This window comes from Pleurodeles waltl, chromosome 4_2, assembly GCF_031143425.1.
Source record: "Pleurodeles waltl isolate 20211129_DDA chromosome 4_2, aPleWal1.hap1.20221129, whole genome shotgun sequence".
Classification (NCBI taxonomy): Eukaryota; Metazoa; Chordata; class Amphibia; order Caudata; family Salamandridae; genus Pleurodeles; species Pleurodeles waltl.
The window spans coordinates 181,647,430-181,671,982 of record NC_090443.1 but is presented as its reverse complement, the minus strand read 5'-3'; the positions used below and the strand labels follow the sequence as shown (position 1 = coordinate 181,671,982).

At 44.2% G+C, this 24,553-nt stretch overlaps 1 protein-coding gene across 1 annotated transcript in view; it reads left to right on the top strand.

The window, feature by feature from the left end:
• Positions 1–24,553, top strand: part of VDR (vitamin D receptor) — an 817,725-nt gene that overhangs the window by 529,022 nt on the left and 264,150 nt on the right. Inside the window, exon 6 of the mRNA XM_069231046.1 lies at positions 777–867. Within this exon, the coding sequence (XP_069087147.1) occupies positions 777–867 (91 nt within the window). The remainder of the gene's footprint in view (positions 1–776; positions 868–24,553) is intronic.

The window sequence follows — 24,553 nt, the reverse complement described above, 5'->3', positions numbered from 1 at the left end:
GGCCATTTGTGAAATAGACCCAGGGACAGTAGTTCTTAGATTGATGTAATCCCTTGACCCGTTGTTTTTTCAAATTTTCCCTCACTCTCTGCATTTTTTGGAATAACAATAGTCTGGCAAGACTTCAAGTTCAGATCTAAGAAACTAGAGCATTACCCTTCAAAACAGCCTTGGGTCCACCGTATATACATCATTACTGGTCAGTGTCCAAAAAGGAATGGGTCTGCCGCAACTGACAGACAGGAGCTGGACTTCTTTGAGGCCCAACAAGATAATTGAAATCTTTGGTTGGTTGTGTTTCCATACATTGGTGACATTACACTGTATTTTAGGCTTGGGATTGAAAACAGATTTTTATAGGATGGTCTATATCTGAATGACAGAGACGGGGCAAAAAAAGTTATTGTATGGAACGGAACTGGAATAAGTAGCAGTGCTTCATGTTTGTTCAACTATTTCCATCATCACCTTTTCACTTTCATATCAGGGCTTAATGTTCTTTTTATATATTAAGTCCTGTTTGCCTGAGGAAGTAACAGTACAGTGGCGGAATGCCACATGATGAGGCCATCATGCAGAGGGGGATGAGGGGCTCCAGAGGCCCCATATTTCCCAGATATTCGCTGGCCTTAGGCTGAATAGGCACTGAAATTGCTGTAATGGTACAATTGTTTGATACATTCGATAAATGTACTTGGTAATATTAGGTCTTTAACAGTATATATTTTAAGCACTTCTAGTAATGAAGAAAGAATTGAAACAAATTTCTTTTGTAGCCCCCTGTCAGGCGCATTACCAGATCATCTTGTATTCAGACACCAAGTTTTTCTTCTGACAGTTCCTTGGATGCCTTTAGTTCTTCTCCTGGTAAGACGCAAATTAATAATTATTTTTATAAAAGTTTGAAATATATTGATACGTACTATCGTGGTTTGGGTATGTTGAAATGTAGTAATGGGTGGGTTTGGGAATTTGAATTTTCTCAAGTCATTTCATGTTATTGGTTCTTCACAATGAAAAATAGTATTCATTCAAATATGGTAATAGTCATTACAATCATAATTGTAGTTAATCTTAGTTAACAGTCAGTACAATGACACCAAATAAAATTGTTTCTCAGCGTTTCTTTCACCCATTTACTAATGTTTGTTCCAGAAGGTATTAGTTTGCAGATATTTAATGACACCAGTAATAGGATGAGCTTCACTGATTGTGTAAAGCATTTAGGGCAGGGGAAGGTGCTGGTGGCCATAATGTCCGAGAGAGAGAGAGAAAGGAGGGGAAAGTGTTCGTATGTCTGTAATAGAAGTCCTATCATCTTAAAGGATGGAAGTCATCACCCATACTTAGGTGGCATGCTTCATACATAAGATTTGCTGTGCCATGGACTTCATTTTCCACGAGTACATTGCTTTACAGTGTACGAGTGCCCTTTATTGAATAGTGTCTACATTCTGGTCACAATCCTTTTTTTGCTTTACTTATTGTATCACCCTACTTTGCTCAGTTTTTTATTGGGGTTCTTATCTATAAACAAGACGGTATTTAATCACCATATACTGCCCTTTACTGCACCTCCACGGTGCACAAACTATTCTGGGAACTACATCTCTTAAGCATTTAGCTCCTTGGGGCCCTGCATACGAACACGGGACAATGCATGCTGGTTTTCTGCCAGCCTGTACACACTCTCTCCTTGGATTCGGGCGACATTTAGAGTGGAAGGCTGCTGAAAAGGAGGTAAGACATTTGCACTGAGAACGATTGAATCTCCTCGAGCACCTGCTGTTTCTTTGTTTAGTACTGCCTCTGAATTTAACCTCTCCTGGTATTGTTAATATAAACCTGCATAGTTTGGGGCTTTACCCCCTACACCCCCTACTCTTCGTGATTTGAGTAACTGTGAGTTGCCTTTTACACTATTGGGAGGCCAATCATGTGCATGCCTGTTTTTTGGTAAACACTGATTATAGCTTTTGCCCATATAGTTTTTTGGGTTTCTCATTTTAATTTCTGATAGCTGTATTTTGGTAGTTCTATTTATGCCCCGACTGTATGGGCTGAGCTGGGGCCCGGGGAAGGATGGCACCCAGGAAGCCTACCAACCCCAGATATTTCTAAACCCTAGACAGGCAGCCCTGGCCCAGGAAGGCAGAACAAAGGATTTCCTCTGAGAGAGGGTGTTACACCCTCTCCCTTTGGAAATAGGTGTGAATGGCTGGGGAGGAGTAGCCTCCCCCAGCCTCTGGAAATGCTTTGATGGGCACAGAGGGTGCCCATCTATGCATAAGCCAGTCTACACCGGTTCAGGGATCCCCCAGCCCCGCTCTGGCGCGAAACTGGACAAAGGAAAGGGGAGTGACCATTCCCATGACCAGTACCTCCCTGGGGAGGTGCCCAGAGCTCCTCCAGTGTGTCCCAGACCTCTGCCATCTTGGAAACAGAGGTGTTGGGGGCACACTGGACTGCTCTGAGTGGCCAGTGCCAGCAAGTGACATCAGAGACCCCCTCTGATAGGCTCTTACCTTTCTTGGTAGCCAAACCTCCGTTTCTGGCTATTTAAGGTCTCTCCTCTTGGGAATTCTTCAGATAACGAATGCAAGAGCTCACCAGAGTTCCTCTGTACTTCCCTCTTTGACTTCTGCCAAGGATCGACCGCTGACTGCTCCAGGACGCCTGCAAAACCGCAACAAAGTAGCAAGACGACTTCCAGCAACATTGTATCGCCTCATCCTGCCGGCTTTCTCGACTGTTTCCAGGTGGGGCATGCTCTGGGGGTCACCTGCTTTCACCCTCCACTGGAAGCCAAGAAGAAATCTCCTGTGGGTCGACGGAATCTTCCCCCTGCTAACGCAGGCACCAAAAGACTGCATCACCAGTCCTCTGGGTCCCCTCTCATCCTGACGAGCGTGGTCCCCGGAACACAGGAACTCTATCCAAGTGACTCCCACAGTCCAGTGATCCTTCAGTCCAAGTTTGGTGGAGGTAAGTCCTTGCCTCCCCACGCTGGACTGCAAACCTGTGTACTGCGTGATTTGCATCTGCTCCGGCTCCTGTGCACTCTTCCATGATTTCCTTCGTGCACAGCCTAGTCTGGGTCCCCAGCACTCTGTCCTGCACTGCTTAACCCTCTGAGTTGGCCTCCGGCGTCGTGGAACCCTCCTTTGTGACTCTGAGCCAGCTCCGGTTCACAAATCTTCCAAGTGCCTGTTCGGGTACTTCTGCGGGTGCTGCCTGCTTCTGTGGGGGCTTTCTGAGTTGCTGAGCGCCACCTCTGTCTCCTCCTCCAAGGGGCGACATCCTGGTCCTTCCTGGTCCCCAGCAGCACCCAAAAACCTCTACCGCTGCCCTTGCAGCTAGCAAGGCTTGTTTGCGGTATTTCTGCATGGGAACACTTCTGTAACCTTCATCGCGACGTCGGGCATCTTCCATCCAAAGGAAAAGTTCCTAGTCCTCTTCGTTGTTGCAGAAATCCAAGCTTCTTCCATCCGGAGGCAGCTTCCTTGCATCTTCATCTGGGGTTTCCTGGGCTCCTGCCCCCCCCCTGGACACTATCAAGACTCTTGGACTTGGTCCCCTTGCTTTGCAGGTCCTCAGGTCCAGGAATCCACCTTCAGTGCTTTGCTGGTGTTTGTTGTTCTTGCAGAATCCCCCTATCACGGCTATTGTGTCATTTTGGGGTAGTAGGTGTACTTTACTCCTACTTTTCAGGGTCTTGGGGCGGGGTATTTTGGACACCCTGGCTGTTTTCTTACAGTCCCAGCGACCCTCTACAAGCTCCCATAGGTCTGGGGTCCATTCGTGATTCGCATTCCACTTTTGGAGTATATGGTTTGTGTTGCCCCTAGACCTATGTTTGCCTATTGCAACCTATTATAATTCTACACTGTTTGCATTACTTTTCTGACTCCTACTTACCTGTTGTGGGTTTGTGTACATATAACTTGTGCATATTACTTACCTTCTTACTGAGGGTACTCACTGATATACTTGTGGCATATTGTCATAAAAATAAAGTACCCTTATTTTTAGTAATTCTGAGTATTGTGTTTTCTTATGATATTGTGCATATGATATAAGTGGTATAGTAGGAGCTTTGCAGGTCTCCTAGTTCAGCCTAAGCTGCTTTGCCATAGCTACCTTCTATCAGCCTAAGGTGCTAGAAACACCTGTATTCTACTAATAAGGGATAACTGGACCTGGCACAGGGTGTAAGTACCACAGGGTACCCACTATAAGCCAGGCCAGCCTCCTACAGGATGGTAGAGTTCTGTGTGTGCTGGCAGATCCCACAGCAAAAGTTTGTAGCCAGCCATGGAAAGAGCGAGAAAAGTATATGCCTTAGGCATGTTTTTGAGGTTTTTTAGGATATTCTCGGTAGGAAAACACAATTGGATCCATGCAATCCAGACCACCCTGGATTCCCCGGAGTCTTGTGTCTAGAGAGGTTTGCAGGGCTAGTAGGGTTATCTTGGTGCCAGCTCACCCAGGGCCAAAATTCTGCACACATTCCCCATAGCGATTGAAAGGAAATTGGGATTTTTTTCTTGGTGTGGTGTTGACTCAGGCTGAAAGAGAGGAGATAAGCTCTCATTCTACTTTCCCTGCAGGCAGAAATACTGTCTGACACTCATGGATGGGGCCAGATTCCAGTGCCTATTTTTCCATGGTAGTTTGGTGGGCTTTAAACCCTCCCCCCCCGGGAGGCCATATCAGAGTGTTTACTCCCTATCTGCCCAGCCCAAGGTGTTGTCAGAAAGTCCACCATATCATCAGAGAAAAAAGGTCTTAGGTGTGGGGCTTGCCCATACTGGCACAGGATTGCAGACCCACACCAAGGTACCAGACTGTCTTTCGACCGCATGAAGGGGAACAATAGGGGGGCAATCTATCTTCCTGCCACTGGGAGCAAAAAGCCCACTAGACACTAGGAATGGCATTTAAAAAAGAGATAGTGGTGGTTGTCAGCCTCTCTTGGTATCTGGTCCTACCACCAGGCACTGGATAGGCTTTCTGTGTGTGTGTGTGTGTGTGTGTGTGTGTGTGTGTAATTCCATCTGGCTTGCCGTGAGGATGGCTAGGCAGACAGACTGTAAGCGTTGGGTTCTGATGCAGTGCCATAAGGGACCATACACCTGTTTGTTCTTTTGTGTACAATTAATTAGGGGAACTTGACACAGACCGGAACAGAGTGTGTGTGATTACAAAAATTAGAAATGCAATACTTGTCCAGTTTGTATGTCCCAGTTCCCCACTTTTGGCCTGTTTGTGAGTATATGTCAGGGTGTTTTTACTGTCTCACTGGGATCCTGCTAGCCCGGGCCCAGTGCTCATAGTGAAAACCCTATGTTGTCAGTATGTTTGATATGTGTCACTGGGATCCTGCTCATAGGTTTGTGGTCTGTATGTGTTCCCTGTGTGGTGCCCAACTGTATCACTGAGGCTCTGCTAACCAGAACCTCAGTGTTTATACTCTCTCTGCCTTTAAAATTGTCACTGCAGGCTACTGCTGCTGCGAACCCCTCAGACAGGTTTCTGCCCCCCTGGGGCCTGGGCAGCCTGGTCCCAGGAAGGCAGAACAAAGGATTTCCTCTGAGAAAGGATGTTGCACCATCTCCCTTTGGAAATAGGTGTGAAGGGCCTGGGAGGAGTAGCCTCTCTTGGCCTCTGGAAATGCTTTAGGGGCACAGATGGTGCCCTCCTTGCATAAGCCAGTCTACACCGGTTCAGGGATCTCCCCAGCCCTGTTCTGGCGCAAAACTGGACAAAGGAAAGGGGAGTGGCCACTCTCCTGACCAGCACCTCCCAGGGGAGGTGCCCAGAGCTCCTCCATTGTGTCCCAGACCTCTGCCATCTTGGATGCAGAGGTGTGAGGGCACAATGGACAGCTCTGAGTGGCCAGTGCCAGCAGGTGACGTCAGAGACCCCTCCTGATAGGTTCTTACCTCTCTCTGTAGCCAATCCTCCTCTGAGGGCTATTTAGGGTCTCTCCTGTGGGTTTCTCAGCAGATAACGAATACAAGAGCTCACCAGAGTTCCTCTGCACTTCCCTCTTCGACTTCTGCCAAGGATCGACCGCTGACTGCTCCAGGACGCCTGCAAAACCACAACAAAGTAGCAAGAAGACTACCAGCAACATTGTAGCACCTCATCCTGCCGGCTTTTTCGACTGTTTCCTGGTGGTGCATGCTCTGAGGGCTGTCTGCCTTCACCCTGCACTGGAAGCCAAGAAGAAATCTCCTGTGGGTCGACGGAATCTTCCCCCTGCCAACGCAGGCACCAAACTTCTGCATCACCGGCCCGCTGGGTCCCCTCTCATCCTGTTGAGCGTGGTCCCTGGAACACAGGAGGTGGGTCCAAGTGTCCCCGATAGTCTAGTGGCCCTTCTGTCCAAATTTGGTGGAGGTAAGTCCTTGCCTCCCCACGCCAGACAGTAATCCTGTGTACTGCGTGATCTGCAGCTGCTCGGGCTTCTGTGCACTTTTGCAAGACTTCCTTTGTGCGCAGCCTAGCCCAGGTCCCCAGCACTCCGTTCTGCATTGCCCAACTCGCTTAGTTGGACTCCGACGCCATGGGACCCTCCTTTGTTGCTCTGAGTCGACCGTCGTCCTCAGATCTTCTAAAGTGCCTGTTCAGGCGCTTCTGCGGGTGCTGCCTGCTTCTGCGTGGGCTCTCTTTGTTGCTGAGCGCCCCCTCTGTCTCCTCCTCTAAGGGGCGACCTCCTGGTCCTTCCTGGGCCCTGGCAGCACCCAAAATCCTCAACCGCGACTCTTGCAGCTAGCAAGGCTTGTTTGCGGTCCTTCTGCATGCTCCAGCACTCTGTGGGACATCTTCTGACCAAAGGAGATGTTCCTGGCACCTTCCGTTGCAGAATCTTCGGCTTCTTCCACCTGGAGGCAGCCCTTTTGCACCTTCATCCGGGGTTTAGTGGGCTCCGGCCCACCCTGGACACTTGCGTGACTCTTGGACTTAGTCCCCTTCCTTTACAGGTCCTCAGGTCCAGGAATCCGTCCTCAGTGGTTTGCAGTCAGTTGTTGTCCTTGTAGAATCCCCTATCTCAACTTTACTGTCTTTCTGGGGTAGTAGGGTTACTTTACTCCTACTTTTCAGGGTCTTGGGGTGGGGTATCTTGGACACCCTTAGTGTTTTCTTACACTCCCAGTGACCCTCTACACACTACACACTACACAAGGAATGGGGTTAATTTGTGGTTCGCACTCCACTTTTGGAGAATATGGTTTGTGTTGCCCCTAGGCCTATTTCTCCCTATTGCAGTCTATTGTGTTCTACAGTGTTTGCACTACTTTTCTAACTTTTACTTACCTGATTTTGGTTTGTGTGTGTACATTTTGTGTATGTTACTTACCTCCTAAGGGAGTATATCCTCTGAGATACGTTTGGCATATTGTCACTAAAATAAAGTACCTTTATTTTTAGTAACTTTGAGTATTGTGTTTTCTTATGATATAGTGCTAAGTGATATAAGTGGTATAGTAGGAGCTTTGCATGTCTCCTAGTTCAGCCTAAGCTGCTCTGTATAGCTACCTCTATCAGCCTAAGCTGCTAGAACACCTCTAATCTACTAACAAGGGATAACTGGACCCACACAAGGTGTAAGTACCACAAGGTACCCACTATAAGCCAGGCCAGCCTCCTACACCCAATCCCAAGGGGCTCCTTCAAGGGTTGGACTGACTATGGCCATTTCTGTCTTGCACACAGTCAGTGCATCTCCCAAGATGCTTTTTACCCCTGTGGCCATATTTGTAATACAACCCGGAAGCAAAGGCAACGTTTTTTCTTGTTTCCATTGTGCCACACCCCATACAAAGGTGAGAACGCCCCCTTGTGAGGGCACCAGCACAAGATGTGTGGTAGTGTGATGCATATTGCAGATAAAGATCCTCTGCCATTCAAATAGGCACTGAACACCACTCTGGGTCTTCCTGAACTCTGTTGCTGCACCTTTGGGAAGGAGCACTAAACTGTACCCTGGTCGATTTCATGTCTAGGGAAAGAGACAAATTAAGATTACCCTGGAAGGTTTAGGTACCTCTTCGTTGGGGCATGTTTTAATATCCTATGGGTCATTCCCGCTTCACTGGTGCTGATAAACTTTGACCTGACCTTGGATATTCATGGCTAGAACACTTGGCAGTTGCATGTGTGACTTGCCTGTTAAAGGGAATCTGCGTCCTCTGGCATGTGTTTTCTTGCCTTTTTAAATAATGTATCTTTACATTTTTCACCTGTTACTTGAACTCAAACTGTGCCGTGGATGGCCACACACCCTGATAAGTGAGCACAGGCGTGATAAGACCCCTGACAAACACAAACTTTGTTTAATGACTATATGACTCATAGACTTTCTGTCCTGATCTCTACACCCCCAAAAACCTTTCAACATTGTTCTTGAACATCAGTGGCCAGTCAGTCTACATTAAACGTAAGAAAACCCTGTCATACTTTGCAAATGAAAAGACAGACATTGTCCTGTTAGTAGAAATGCATTTGTACAGATTGAAAACCGATTAGTTATGTAAAGTTGTATCTTCCTCTGCAATCAAGGATACTGGGGCTGACTCTAAACCCCATTCTTTACACTTTAAGGGGTGTGTGACTACCCTCATTTATAAACATCTGTTAATCACTACCTGGAAAGTGTGGACTCTCCTATCTGGTCAATATGTTTTTGAGAAAATATCTTTACAGAATGTTACTCTTGTCATTGGATCTATATATACTTCTAGTGGTCCTAAGACCTTAGTTGTTACCAATCTCCATAGAATGTTTAGTCACTTTAGAGTGATATTGGGGAGTAAGAGGAATAACACCCTGGATCCCATCCAAAATTTGATCGGGTCATTCAGACTTGCAGCATATTATTGCCAGGGGCATATATCGAGAACTGATTTACTTTTGGACCCATGGAGCCTTCTTCAGTCCACAGATGATAAACACACATTCTTGTCCTGTGTTATTAGCACTGAAATCCAAATAGACTATTTCATATTGAGCAGATCTTTGTTCTCCAAAGTATGTGACTGTGAAATTGGTGAAGGCGACACTTAAGGTCATGCTCCCGTCAGACTTCATGTGGATTTAAGCCTGGTTGTAAACATATTTAAGACCTGGACATGAATGACTTAAAATAAAGGCACCCTATCAAGGATCCTGAGATACTCTCGCTGGAGTCAAAAGCACCTTTGTGACAGCAGCCATGTATTGATCATGTGGCAAACAAACTCAAGGTGTTGCTTAATGTAGGGCTCTGGCCTAGTTCTACAAGATTTTGCTTTCCCATCCACGGGTGCCTGGACTGAGTACAGAGTGCTATTGCGTGAGCAAGAAAGTCTAGCATCTTGAAGCCCCATACAACCCCACTGAGCATAACTGGTAGTGTGGTATCCGTGGTTTCTTGATTACTAACATTCCCATAAAGGGGTGAGGAATGTAGTGGTAATTCAAACCCTATTTCATTCTTTAGAAGAGCACACTCAAGGACTGCACTAAGAAAAACAATGTATATATTTAAGTGTTCATTTCAACAGCCTCATTCGGTCGCTTAGTACCTAACTAATAACCATACAGAATATAATCCAAGCAGCATTAATCCACGTTGCTAGCAGCAGGAATAATAGGAACATTTCTAACATGATTAGAATATTCTTAGCAGCCCTAACACCCTACAGACTACTTCTGTGCTCTTGTCAGGCCCGTTTTCTTGGAAGTGATGCTCTCAAGAGTCCCACCTGCTGGCATCACCGAGTTTTGTGTTTCAGAAGCATTGTTGTGGCCACATTGGGGAAAAGAAATGGGGGTGGGTACAGCAGGGTAGGAGACCTGGAAAGAAACAGTTCAGTCAACACTTCTACTTTTACAAAGAAATGTTTTTACAATACGCACCAGAAAATACTGGTTGTTTCCACTAAGAGAACAAAGTCCAGCATTACAGTTCATTTTTAGAACACAAAATTCTTGATATTCCTGAATCAAAAGTTGTAATGGTTATTTTCATGGTTCACTGTGAGTTCCCAAAATAAGCCTGTATATCCAAAAGAAAATCTCTCCTGAGGCGAACTAAGGGTTTGTTCCCAATGCGTGTCTAGCACAATGGTTGGCTGATCTCGCATTCACCAACCTCTAGTGCAGGCCTAAATGTGCCCCTCAACTTGCCACCTTACTGGAATGCTGATTTTTCCCCTATTGCCCAGAAGAAGGCACTACCTCATCTGAGAATCTGAAGAATGGGATTAGGGACTGAAAGCATGCCGAGCCAGAAAGCAATGTGGTGAAACACGGCTGCCTTGATCTGCACGAAGACCTGAAAAGTTCTCTGGAATCGGGAAATGCTTTGGGATGTTGGACTCCTTGATGGGGTAGCGCTTTTCAAAACCAAACACCAATAGCAAGCACAGCTGAGAGGACATTCTCTCTTTGAATACAGGTGGCGTCACAGAAGTTGGTACCCTCAAGCATGTCCCAGAAATAACGTGTTGGAAAAGAAAAGGGAAACAACAACTGAGTCAGCACAAAAATGAGTCACATAGTGAAGCCCAATAATAGCATGAATGTTAAAGCAAACAAAACAGTAAAAACATTGCAGTAATACAAGATATCTTGTTGTTTAAACATTGGAATATTTTGATGCATACATGCATATGAGAGGGTCTTTTAATACATGTGGCGTTTGGGAGTAAGATTTGGAATAGGTGGTTTCAACAAGAAAGTATGAAAAATGGACGAATCTTGATAGCACGGGCCAGCTTAAGCATAACTGGATTCATCTGAGTGTACTTCTGATGCCCCAATGACATAGTAATGAAAACAGTGACGATGTTTGAAGGTTACTTTTTTTTGTAGAGAGCCACAGTTTGTCTCCAGGTTTAAGTAGTACAAGGTTGTCAACCAAAGTCCGTGACCTCTTTGTACTGACTCATGGCATTCATGACATTGCAATGCATTGTCTATGGTAGATGTGCCATGTGGTTGAGGCACAAGGCAAGACTAGGAACCGAATTGTGATGTAAAGGCTGTAATGGAGGTAGATACCTAGGATCATATCCATAGTTTGCGTAGAATGGTGACATACAAAGGGTTGCATGATATGAGTTGTAAGCGAATTCTGCGTCCCACAATAATTCTAAATATGAGGAATCAGACAGGAGGTTGAAGCAACAAAGCTTTTCTAATCAGCTCAGTTTGGCCATCTCTTTCTGCATGGAAACTCATGGAAAGATGAATTTGGGGTTTCAAGGCACTGCACCACTTTTTCCAGAAACAGGAAGTAAATTGATATTATAGTCTTGGGTAGCTCGTGCAGACGGACCACATGATTGAGTACAATGGTCGCAGTGTCACTAGCAGAAGGAAGGCCTTTGCAGGCTATAACAAGGACCACCTTGGAAAGTCTGTCGACTACTATCACAATGATATTTTTACCATGATCCACAGGGAGGCCAGTGATGACATCAAAGAAAATATATACCAGAACTGGTTAGGAGTTGGTAAGGGCTTTAAAAGTCCTTTCTTTTTTAGAGTGGTTGGATCTGGCTTCAGTACGGCTTCACTACAGATATCATACTGCTCATTACTAGTGAAAACATCTTGTTTCCAGCCTGGCCATGAAAAATTGTTGTTTACTAATTCCAAGGTTTTGGTACAACCTGGGTGCCTAGCTAATGGCCAATTATTACACCATTGAAGTACCTTTGATTGTAACGTCTTGACCGTTACATAATGTTTATTCTCCTGAGAAGCTGGCTCATTACAGCTCTCACAATTTGAATGCTGAGATTTTCAGATTTTTTATTTTTTTAATGGTATGTATTTTTTTATCTGATCAAGGAAATTGTCTTTGTTAGTTAACACCAGTAATCTGATCTTGGACAATCGTGAGTAGTGGTTGATTAATAGTTTCTTTCAAGGTAGTAGCAGGCTAAGGCATCCTCTTTTTGGTTATCACTTCCAGGTCAAAAGGTTATAATGAAATTCAACTCTGCAAAGAACAAAGTTCACCTTAATTGTCTGGGTAACAATGCTCATGCCCAGCTAAGAAACTGGAGGTTACGGTGGTTGGTAAATATGGTAACAGGAAATCTGTCCAAAGCAAATAATGTCTCCATTCCTTGAAAGATCAAATACACATGGGGGGGATAGGGAGGAATAATGGTCCAGTGTATAATCTCCCTCTGTTAATACAATGCAACAAAAATCACGATACACTGTTCCAAGAGGGGCAGGAGAAAAAGTACAAAGGAGTCCTGTTTTTTAGGAGTAGAAATCCTCGCACACCCAAGTGGGTGTCATGTTTCTTCATTGGAGTTGCTCCTCGTCAGACCAGTGCTGCAATGTCTGACGGGCACCCCCCGAGGGGGGCTCTTTGCCGGAAATCTTTTCTCGATGATGCCAAGACCCCAAGAGTGAGTTTGGAAAAATAGAGGGAAAAAAGGAGAGATACACTAAAGGATAAAATTGGCTCACAACCCTAGCCTAAGAGTAACAAATGAATTAGTCCATATAGGGTACAGGCCAAGATTAAAATCGATAGGGGGAGTGCACCTGAGGTAATGATCACTCTCAACACTTATTGAAACACGGGAGGTGAGGCACTACCAGACCTTCCCTGACAAAAGGGTCAACATGTTTCGCGTCTCTATGGTCCAGCCGGATCCCATGACGCTTCTTCAGGACCAAAATAACATATACTTCTCCTACCAAAAACACAATACTGCCAAGACTCCTATAACCTACAACTGTCAGTTATAATGTCTCCAATCACTTACACTTAACTGGTGTAACTTGAACGTACTATTCCTACATGTCGCCCCTCCCAATTTGAGGAACGCACTTCATGGGACAGCATAGGCCGATGGCCGGGCGTAAAATTATTAATTCGCTCCTGAACCACGCAGGGTGACCTACCCCTGGCCGCACTCCCGTATAATTCATGCAGTCCCACGAAGTGCGTGAGGATTTCTGCTCCTAAAAATTAGGACTCCTTTGTACTTTTTCTCCTGTCCCTTTCCTCTTGGAACAGTGTATCGAGATTTTTGTTCCATTCCTTGAAAGCCTGCCCAATAGCCAGCAATTCTTTTTCAGCTATGTTGTTGTTTGGAATTAATTGTAGATCTCACATTCACCAAACCCCAATGCTGGCCTAAACATGCCCCCCCAACGTGCCAGCTTACCAGAGTGCTGTTTTACTCTATTGCCAATAAGAATTCCTGCTTAGGCGCTAGAATGTGGTACCTCATCCAAGCGTCTGAAAAAGGTGAGCGGGGATTGAAAGCACACTGAGCCAGAAACTGGGGTGTCAGGAAACAGGTGCCTTGATCTGTGCATAGCCTGTAACAACTCTCCAGAATGGAGAAAGCCTCTTGGTGTTTGGCTCCGCTGTGACAGCTCCTTTCAAAATCAAACATGAATAGCAAGCACGGCTGAAAGGAGACACCGTCTTTAAATAGAGTTACCGTCCCAGAAGTTGGTGCCCTCAAACATGTTCTAGAACTTACACATGCTGGAAAAAGGGAACAACAAATGAGTCAACACAGTCAGCACTGGTCAATTGAAACTGTTCCAGAACTGACATCTGCTGCCAAAGGGAAACTGCATCAGGGGCAGCAGGTCTCTTGGAGATGTGCCAGAACTGACCCAACCTGCAAAAGTGTATCAACAATTGAGGCATCAGTCAGCACAAACAAATAAGTCACATAAAGATGTCCTTTACTGGCATGAACGTTAAAGTAAACAGAATAATAAATACATTGCAGTAATACAAGATATCTTGTTGTTTAAGCTTTGGAACATTATTGTTACATGCTGATGAGTTGGACTTATAATACTTGCGTAAATGAGTTTGTGACAGTGCTACGCTATGACCGAAGCAAGTAGATAACTTACCTCAGGAGTCTATTGGGGCTCAATGCACTAAATACCTGTTCACATTGGATCTCCTGTGGTCATCAGACTTAAGCCGAGAGAGAGTGTTTAGAAAGGAGGGAAAATACACATCAACTAAGCACAGCTCCTCTCCTTTCTGTACCACCTACCAGCTGAAACAATGGATGCTGTGACAGTCTGGGAGGACCTCTCACGATAATCTGGGGCAAAGGCCTCTCTAATTCAGTGGTCAGTTCATGTGGTTCTATAGCATTGGCCACTGACTTTTACCCTACATTGGGTTTCTTTCCATTAATCCAAAACATAACTGGTATAAAACCAGTATGACGAAAATATGTGAACTCAGACCACATGCTAATTTTACACATCCACTGTCACTTAAAAATATAACTAGTAGCAGACTTGTGTTGCCTTTAGCAAAGTCATTGTTTAGAAGAATTGACACTTCCACGAGTTCTGCAAAAGATAATGAAAATCAGACAGTGGTCCAACAGTAGACAGACCAACTTAACATGATAAAAATAGAATCTGTCTTTGGGAGTTTGTGACAGCCCTGGTTCTGAGTATGACGTAATTTTATTGATTGGTAATAGATGACATGCTTATATGATATAATAATAGGGATTGTGCTTTATATGAAGAACCTAAATATAACCATTGAAAACTAGGTAAAATCAGTTTTCCTGAACAGAAATTTAAAACTATACATCTAAAATAATTCATCTAATAAAATCAGCATAAAATGGATATATGTAAAACAGCATAAAATTATGCAACAAGCTTTGCATGAATATTTTCTTCCAAGCCTTGCATGACTGAATCAGTAATACAAAACATTGTGTCATGTTAAGACCGTACTACACCAGTACATCAATTGGGAAGAGATGTGTTTTGAAAATGAAGTAGACGGGGCATGAAATTGAATATGCCGAGTTGAAAAAATAACCCGGCTTGGGGAAAAAGGAAATTAAAAAAGGAAAAATAGTCTGGTATTAACTCTTCTTCTCAAGGAGATTCATGACCGTCTTTTTATTCAGTATGGGATTATGTCCATGTGGAACATGGTGGGAGACAGCAAGACCCCTAACTTCCCCTACTCTCAATCACTGAGACCTCTGGTGCACGTGAAGGTAATGGCAACCTGCACAAAATCTTACTTGGACTTTGTCCCTAAGAGGAATGATCTTTGGTGCCATTAACTGTGGTGTCAAGCACAAAGAACCCTCTTGAGTTGAGTTAGAGGCGCCTTTGAGACCACTAGCTAGTAGAATAGGACTTTGCCCTACGCCAATGCGGTGTGCAGGAGATTTTTTAATGTATTGTGTGGACGTGGACTCGATTGTAACATTTATGGTGATTCATTGGTGAGCCGCTTAGCTAGATATAGCGAGGTTACTCACCCTTCCATGCAACGGACTTCATTTCCTGGCCTGCCCCTGGGTGCACACATAGATGCCGTATTACCCTAGACAGCTGAGGCAAGTGTTTTGCCTGCAGCTGAGGGGACCAATTGAGCTCTGACTGAAAATTAAAGCTGGTCGTTTGATGTGCATGATCAGTAGTTTGGCACGGTGAGAGAACGAAATAGGTTTGAAGAATCAACTCACCTTTTGGAGTAGTGAGCAAAGTGGGCTCATTGTGTGTTGCATCTGGGTACATTATGCTGGTCAGCATTCCCAGGGGTGAGCTGCGTTTCAAGTCTGTGGCCTTCAGCTGCTGCACTATGTTGGGTTTCGCTACAGTTGACCCTGGCATCAATATGAAATTCTGCTGCCCCTGTAGGGGGCTGCAGAGACATAGCAACCTGCTGTTTTCACATTTGAAGATGAGGTGTGGGATATCCGCTTCGTCACCAGGAGGAATTCTTTCTTTACGGATTTAGCTCTGTTGGAGTGCACATTATGGTGGTTAACACAATTTGTTGCGCCCATCAAATGAGAACCGGGATGCTGTGTTCCAGGTGGCATGAGAATATGTTTATTCTATGATATTCTTGAAAAACACAATGTCTAATTGTTATCCCGCAGGGACATTTCTTGTGTGTCTTTGTTTCACTTCTAGAGTGTGACTATAAAGGGCGTTGTCCTTCTTCTTGACCAGGAAGCCTGTAGTCCCTAAACTTATGGTAAGAACGATAAGCCTATGAACCTCCTTATTACAATTAAGGTGTTCAAAAAGTAGGAGGAGGAGAGATAGTATCCCTCCGGTGTTATAAGGAAATCTAGTAAGAACCCTTCAAGAGTTAGGGGGGTTATTGCATGACATGGGTCACCTATCACTAGTGTTTGCCGTGAAATAGGCAGTGGCACAAGTGATCAGTGTGCTATTCTGAGGGGTTTCCTACTGTTAATGGAGATGGCTCCCCCAACTGTGTTTGCCTATGTTTTTATGTTCTTACAGGTGGCCCGAGATATTCTTCTTTTATCTAAGGTACTATTTCCTACATGGGGTTTCCTTGCATTCTAAATTGGTGAAGAAATAATTAGACTAGGTAGCATGGTGAGGTAGGGATCCATGGCCCGATGAATTCCCGAGAACCATTGGGGCTTATGAGAATGGGCAGAAACATGTTGGCCGTTCAGTAGGTGACTCGAAACATAATTGTTGAGACATCACCTTCCTCTGTTTTTAACAATACCTGTGTTCTCAATTAATAAAGGTGAAATGCTGGGGCAACACAAAGTATTTTTAGTTTAGATACCTGGATCCCAGATTTTATCCAGTAGTCTCTTTTCGGCTGACGTGCTGACGTGTGCTGTGGGTGGTTATCGGCTTGGTGCCGGGGGCCGCAGGAGCAGGCCGGAGGCAGGTGAGCCGAAACAGCTTGCGGAGGCGGTGAACAGCTGGTGGTCGGCTCTGTGGGCCATAGGAGCTGGCCGCAGGAGCAGGCCGCGGAAGCAGTACAGCGGCTAACGGCAGGCCGCAGGAGCAGGCCAGAGGCCACGGGAAGTGGCACAGCAGCTCACGGCGGTTCACGTGCAGCGGGGGCCTATTGGCTTACAGTACAGTAGACGTTTGATAAGTGCAGGTAGGGCCTTTGGTGGGCCCATGGAACCCATAAAAACTCAAAATGTCAACTGAGATATTATGGTGTTGGCGTTGGAGGAAAACCAGGCACTGGTACATGGGATTAAGATTCAGGGAGAGTATAAATTGGGCCTCCAGGGAAAGGCCCTGAATACTAGTAAAACCTTTATTCATAACTACTTTTCAAAAGCAAGGGGATGGGCTTCTAAGATAAGGGGAGGAACAGAAGAGGACATCAAACCCTTGGGTGACCAAGATATACAGATCACTCCTTTGAATCGATTTTAGAACATGGTCAATTAACTGCCAACATTAACTGAGGAATGGCAAAGATCCAGTAGTTGTGTTACAGGCTCCAGTCTGGATGCTTCAATAATTGGGGAACTGATAGAGGTGGCAGATACAGCTTTAGAAAAAAGCAGTAGTAGTCACTACAATAGATCTGTCATAGATAGTAATCCAATGAGAACAGACAGCAGCCCAGGGACAACTGGATTTTCTTCCTTAAAGGTAAAACCTCGGCCTCTGACTGATGGTCATGTTAAACCCTCAAGTAAGAGAAAATTGTTAATAGAAGCAGAGATTCATCAGATAGCACAGTCTCAACAAAAGGAGTTTTATGAACAAGAAGTCCTTCATAATAGCCAGTCTTGCTCTACCTCTACAAAGTGCAATAAAAGGCCCTCAAGACACGCTCACTGCAACTGCACATGGTTGCCCGTCACTATGAGAACTAATTATGGAAAACCATGGTGGAGAGGAGGAGAAGAGGGGGTCCTCTGGTGCAGAAACAGCAAAGAAATATTCACCTTTAACGGAGAGCAGGAAAGAGGACAGATCAGGTTCTATGATAAACACCATAAATGTCTCCCTTTGAGCTGCAGTTAAAGCTCTTACTTGGCAGTCGCATACAATGGAGATCCATCTGGAATTAACACACATGCTGGCTCAAAGTATACTCACAATGGATGGAAAATTGAACTTAATAATTAAAAAGCTAGATAGTTGGGGAAACAGATGGAACAAAGGCAATATGATGGGGGGAAGCTGTAATGATGAAATAATAGATAAGCTATCGACCCTACCTGATATATTAACAAGACTTATTAACCACTGTAAAACTGCCCATGAAGTAGGTAAGAAGCTGAGCTGCCTGTCGCCTGAAAATAAGCAGCAGGAGCTACTTCCCCCAGAATTAATAGAATTAACAGAAACAGAAAAAGGAGGAATACCCAATCCAACAGATGATAATGAAGGAGGTGGGGGTATAGAATTAAGCAGCATGCCATCCACTACCACACTGATGCTGTTATCTCTTTCTGGAGTTCCCGCTGACTTGGATGGCACAAATAGACAAGTACCAATAGTTACTATCAAGCTGTTAAGCGGGCCTGACATTGGAAATAATCTACAGACATGTATAATAAGACAACAGAGGAAAAAGTTGAAGAAATCACTTGATATTACCAAAAAATAGAATAGACGGAGCCACAATGGGAAAGACACAAATGCTCCCAGTGATATCTCTGGGCAACTCGAGAGTTATCCAGTTTTCCAGCTGAAACCTTCCTTTCTGCACCCGCCCCTTGTCCACAATCACATGCTACAGAAACAACTACAGAGGAATCCTCTAATGCAGGGGTTTCAAATTTCCTACTGCTAATAGTGGGAAAGGTGGTTACCATGTTCAGTCATTAGGGCCTACAGCAGCTATCAATCAGGCGCTCTTGTATGTGATGATGGCGCAGCTCAGTGTAAAGGGATGCGTATAGCAAATTGGTGGCTCAACCCTAACGAGGAAACCAGTACAATTGCAGACTGGAGAGATAGAGACAGAACCTGGTCAGGTATTGCATCCTGAGGCTGAGGGTGGTGATGGGCAAATGGGGTATGGCAAGCTCATGAGGAAAATCACAGCAGCTGGAAAACTTCGGGGCGATGAGCCCACCCCAGTGGGTAGCACAGCGAGGGTTCCCCAAAACAATATCTCTATAAACAATGGAGGGCTATACATACATAAAAGATGCAAAGGGAAAAGGTCGATGCTGGCCTCCTCTAATCGGCGATTTATACAAGAAGAAACAACAGCCACATGTAATAATACCTCACTGATGGTACAACTTCAAGATAAACATGAGATGACACAAGTAAATTTCCACACATTGATGCAGCCTGTACAACTATGTTATTATTGGGAACAAGGACTCCCGCAAGAGGCAACCTCACCTATGGAGGGAATACCAGCGAGTCAGGCGCATGCCATGAGCACAGGGCAAAACCATCGGCTGTCTGATCATATAAATATTTGAGAATCCACTATTACACGTGAGTCAGTGTATGCGCAGGAACATTATGGGAAATGAAGTATAGACATTGTAAATTGCCAGAAAAACTATGAATTGCCTGCAGTCATATTTACCCCGCTATATGCATCACGGGGGTCCTGGTACGTCAACAATAGATGAGACATACTGCGCTTGCTGCATAATATACCATCGCTTTTGAATCTTACAACACAGGACCTAACCTCAGTACATTTCAACACCTATGAGTGGATCAGTCAGAGAGAATCCACACTGACAACATGGACTCATCAGAGCATTGTAGAAAGAATACCTGCAAATGAGGGTCTGCTGATAAGCTGGGGTATGAAAATCAGCAAACCAGAAATAGAATGATACGCCTGTGTTCTGTCAATGGGGAGGAAATCACTGAGTCCAGATAAGAAACCCCTTAGCACCTTGAGAGGAACCACTGAAATATAACCACTGACGGTGGATACATTAATCACTGTACCGGTGATAAGGAATATAGGAGGCACACAATATGCAGACGCCAAAAGCTATCTCAGCAATCAAGGTCGACGGGACTGTGATTGGCTTCCTGCAGCCCTGACCATAAAAGGAAAAATGCATTTTTAGCTGTAAAGATTCATCCCCCTATTAAACTAAAAGGTGTGATTAAGCTAGTAAGGTGGAATGTTGCCGGCCTGCACTCCCTTATTGCTAGTCTCAGTATTAGGGATTTTGTGAATAACACTGACATTTTGTGCTTCCGGGAAACCTTGTCAGTGCAGTGGAGCCTCTACCCATTCCTGGTTCATAACAAGTCAGACTCCCGCACAAAGAAAAAATCTATTTGGAAGATATATGCGAGGTTTAGCAACATATGTCAAATTAGGCCTGGTTGTCAAGGTGGAGGCCTGGGAGAAATCAACAAGGGATGTTCATGTGATAACCATATAACCATACATGGCCTGGCCTTTTCAAACAAACCAATGCCTATATCAATTATACATTTTTACATACAAGCAAGCCGAGAAAAAAAATATGCAAGGGTCAAATCAGTACTATCTTTATTGAAAGAGTTCTTTTATGAGCACCCAAACCATGAATATGTGATTGCGAGAGATTTCAATATATGTAACCTAGGTCAGGAGCTTGGACTCCCAGGTGATTGTGTAAGAATGGCTTTAGAAACTTTTTAAAAATAATTTGAGCTGGGAACGACTAATTGCAGCAAAACTGCTGTTGGTGCACTCATACAAACGTTTAGAAATAGCTCTACAATAGATTACACCTTTTTAAGCAAAATACTGTTGCTTAAGCCATAAGGTCACTAGTAGTCCTGAAAGTGATCACAATCCTGTGGCAATATAAATTGATCTTGGAGCTGGGAGACATTTGTCCTACAAGGCTGGTGGGAAGCAAGCACTATCCAGCTTAGGCCATTTGACAAAAGGGATTAAATGGAGCACGGCTTGCTCTGCTAAGTATGAATTATGAAAACAGTCCAACAGCCCGCTAAGGTTAGAAACTGGGACAAGCTGGGTGACCAGCCAGTGGGGAATTGTGATTTGTAAACTTCATGATGCGCTTAACAGCCTTGTACAGCATGGGCACCCAGACGACAAAAGAAGAGTAGTAGATAAATTCCTTGCATTCTGGGAATATCAACACAGTAAAAAGGTGTGCAGGCAGGCAGAATCACAGTATAGGAAAGATAAAACCCCTGTTTTGGAAACCAATAAAAGAGTACAAGAAATTAATTTGGAAATTGAAGATAAAGTACACAGAAGAATGCTGGAAAATAATACATGCATTGATGCCACCAAGGAAAACAGGGAATTTTGGGGCTATGTCAACACTCTCTTACTTACATCTGCCAGTATAAATAGTGTGGTTCCTGCTTGTGATTGGGAAAGCCATGTTGAAAATCTTTGTCTACCCAGATCTTGTAGATGCTTATGGCATCATGGGGCTGCAACACTTATTAGATGGCCTTTATAACAGGTCGCTAAATATCACTGCCAAGGCAGTGCAAGTCAAATTTAGCAGCAAACGCGATGGGGCTCCAGGGCCAAACTGCCTTCTGGGGACTGTTTTTAGAAACGACCCTGATTTCTGGGTTGTGCCCTTGACTTTTATTTAATGACTGTCTATATTTCTCAGTGATCCCAGAGGCCTGGAAAAGGTCAATATTGCACCCAGTTCACAAAAAGGGTATATTACGCGACCTGAAAATTACAGGCTGATAGTACTTTTGGACATGGATAGTAAGGCCTTTGCAAAAGTGCTTCTACAAGAGCTTGAAAATTAAATCACCGAAAATATTACACCCATATACCAGTCTGGGTATAGATCCTGCTCTTCCACGTTAGACAATGTATTTGCCCTCTCATACCTGGTTCAGAAAGCACAGAAGTCTCCATCCCAGCCGCTTTTTGCCTGCTTTATCGATTACAGTGCGCCTTTTGGTGGTGTGGTGCGCCGTATTCTCTGGTAGAAACTAGCGCCGCCTGGGGGATACTCAGAAAGTTGCTGGCATCTATTATTGTGCTTTATTCTGACACATGGGTGCGAATTAAGATATCTCAAACACATGCAACAAAGAAAATCTATACCAATGGAGGTTTAAAGCAAGGTTGTGTCATTGCCCTTACTCTCTTTAATATTTATATGGCCGATTCGGGTGTGGAGTTGCTTAAAGGAAATACATTTCCACCGAAGCTTGGGCAGACTGTGCTCCCCCTAATGCAATACGCTGATGACTTGGTCCTGCTTGCTTAGACTCGTATATGGCTGAAAAAGGGCCGGGACCATTACACTGCTACAGTGAAAAAAATGCATTACAGGCAAATGCAGCTAAAACCCTAGCCGCCGAGCCGAAAATCATCAAACAGACTGGAATCTTGGCCAGGTAAAAATAGAGATGGAAACAAAGTGCCAGTACCTAAGAGTTTGGTTATCAAACTCGGGGAAGACTTAATATCAGATAGCGTCACTGGCAGCAAAGACGCAGAGAATTACCTGTGCCTTCCCTAAACTTTGACTCAAATCTCCAACCTCCGAAGCAATTAGGAGAGTCATTAATGCAAAACTACTACCAATTGACTGTCAGGTCAAAGCTTACAAGAAGGTATTTCATATTCCTAGATCTACCAGGCACGGAGTGATATACCTGGAATTTGATTTAGTAAAAATCGAAATTGAATGCAAAATGGATGTTATCGGGTTTTACCATTGCATTTGCAGGGCCAACAATGATAGTTTGAGGGCGTCATTGAAATCTATATTTACAGATAAATCCAGTAATTGTGCTATCATAGGAGTGCCACAGAACTCCTGAATTTGGTTCCCTTTTATGCACTTGATGCACTTATAACGACGGCTCTGTTAAAAACAAGCATTTTCAATGCAACGGGACTCGCATTTGTTAGAGTTTGAGCTATTACCGGTGTAAAGCAAAAAACAAACGCAGCGCGATCGCGCTTTGTAAAATGCAGCGCTGTGTGGAAAATAAACAGATAAAGTAGTCCGGACTCCAGGCTGAAAACATAGAGCCTCATATGTTTTTGGTACTTTAACGGTGCTGTTTAGGTGGGCTAAACACCTGAAAAGGCATGATGTATGCATGCCTTTCACAAATGAAAGCAAGCGGATTTTAAATGGCAAGCCCACGAACCAATGTAAGTGACTGACATGGCATGGGTGTGGTTTCAAGCCCAAAGAGAGATAACAGAATGAACGGAGCACTTCATGCTCGCCCACAATGACTCTGATGGAGCATGGGGTGCGAGCCTCAAGGGAAAGTGACATTACTAGAATCAGGAACATCAGTGGCGCTGAGGGTTTATTGGAGTCTTATGCGACCAAAAGTGGCCAACCATATTTGAAGGCAGCATTGGGAGCGTGTACCCTTCAGAGGATTTTGAGGATGCGGCTCTTAACTCTCCCTTCTTGGGGTTATAAACCCCATTGGAAGGCTATCAGCAAGTGTGAGAAAGTAGCCTCTTTCTAGCCTTGTTACCCCCACTTTTGGCCTGTTTGTGAGTGTATGTCAGGGTGTTTTCACTGTCTCACTGGGATCCTGCTAGCCAGGGCCCAGTGCTCATAGTGAAAACCCTATGTTTTCAGTATGTTTGTTATGTGTCACTGGGACCCTGCTGTGCAGGACCCCAGTGCTCATAAGGTTGTGGCCTATATGTATGTGTTCCCTGTGTGGTGCCTAACTGTCTCACTGAGGCTCTGCTAACCAGAACCTCAGTGGTTATGCTCTCTCATTTCTTTCAAATTGTCACTGACAGGCTAGTGACCAATTTTACCAATTTACATTGGCTTACTGGAACACCCTTATAATTCCCTAGTATATGGTACTGAGGTACCCAGGGTATTGGGGTTCCAGGAGATCCCTATGGGCTGCAGCATTTCTTTTGCCACCCATAGGGAGCTCTGACAATTCTTACACAGGCCTGCCACTGCAGCCTGAGTGAAATAACGTCCACGTTATTTCACAGCCATTTTACACTGCACTTAAGTAACTTATAAGTCACCTATATGTCTAACCTTTACCTGGTAAAGGTTAGGTGCAAAGTTACTCAGTGTGAGGGCACCCTGGTAGATATCCTGTAATGAGTATACTTGTTGGGGGCAGGAGTTTTTAAAACCAATGCCCTTACCATCTTTACTCTATACAAGTTATTCTTATATTTGTTTTATCGAACGTATTGGAAAATAAGCATTATCCATGTACAGTATTTATATATACCAGAAGGATGAACACAAATGATATGTTATAAACATGAATTTTAACCTGTACATTCATTTTACACCTGGATATGACGGGGTTCTGGGCTTTAAAATCTATTATCCTAATTTTCCTGTTTTCTCTTGAACATATGCTCTATCCTATCTTGGGAGGATGAATGAAAGTCAATATGCAATACTTATGCATGATACTTGCTCATTTTAGGAGGCTCTTATAATGGGATGCACCCTCATTTCAACTTATTTTTTCAGGTCAATGTGCAATAAAATAGTGTTGATAGAGCTATAAGACCTTTATAAATGATGGAAATGACTTGAGTGATAGCATGCATTTCTTATGCACCCTGTTGGTCTATCCTGGGTGTATGAACTATGGAAGAATTGCTTATGCAAATGCACTTTCACAATTTCATTGATAATGCGCCTTGTTTTAACATTTCGTGCGGATGGGATTGCTAAGAGGGTTATATCATATAGGAGGCAGTTGATTTTTGGCATTATGCCAACATTGTAATATATTAATTCCTGGTGGTATTATATGATGGAGCACGCTTTATGGTGATTTTATTTTGTTGTAT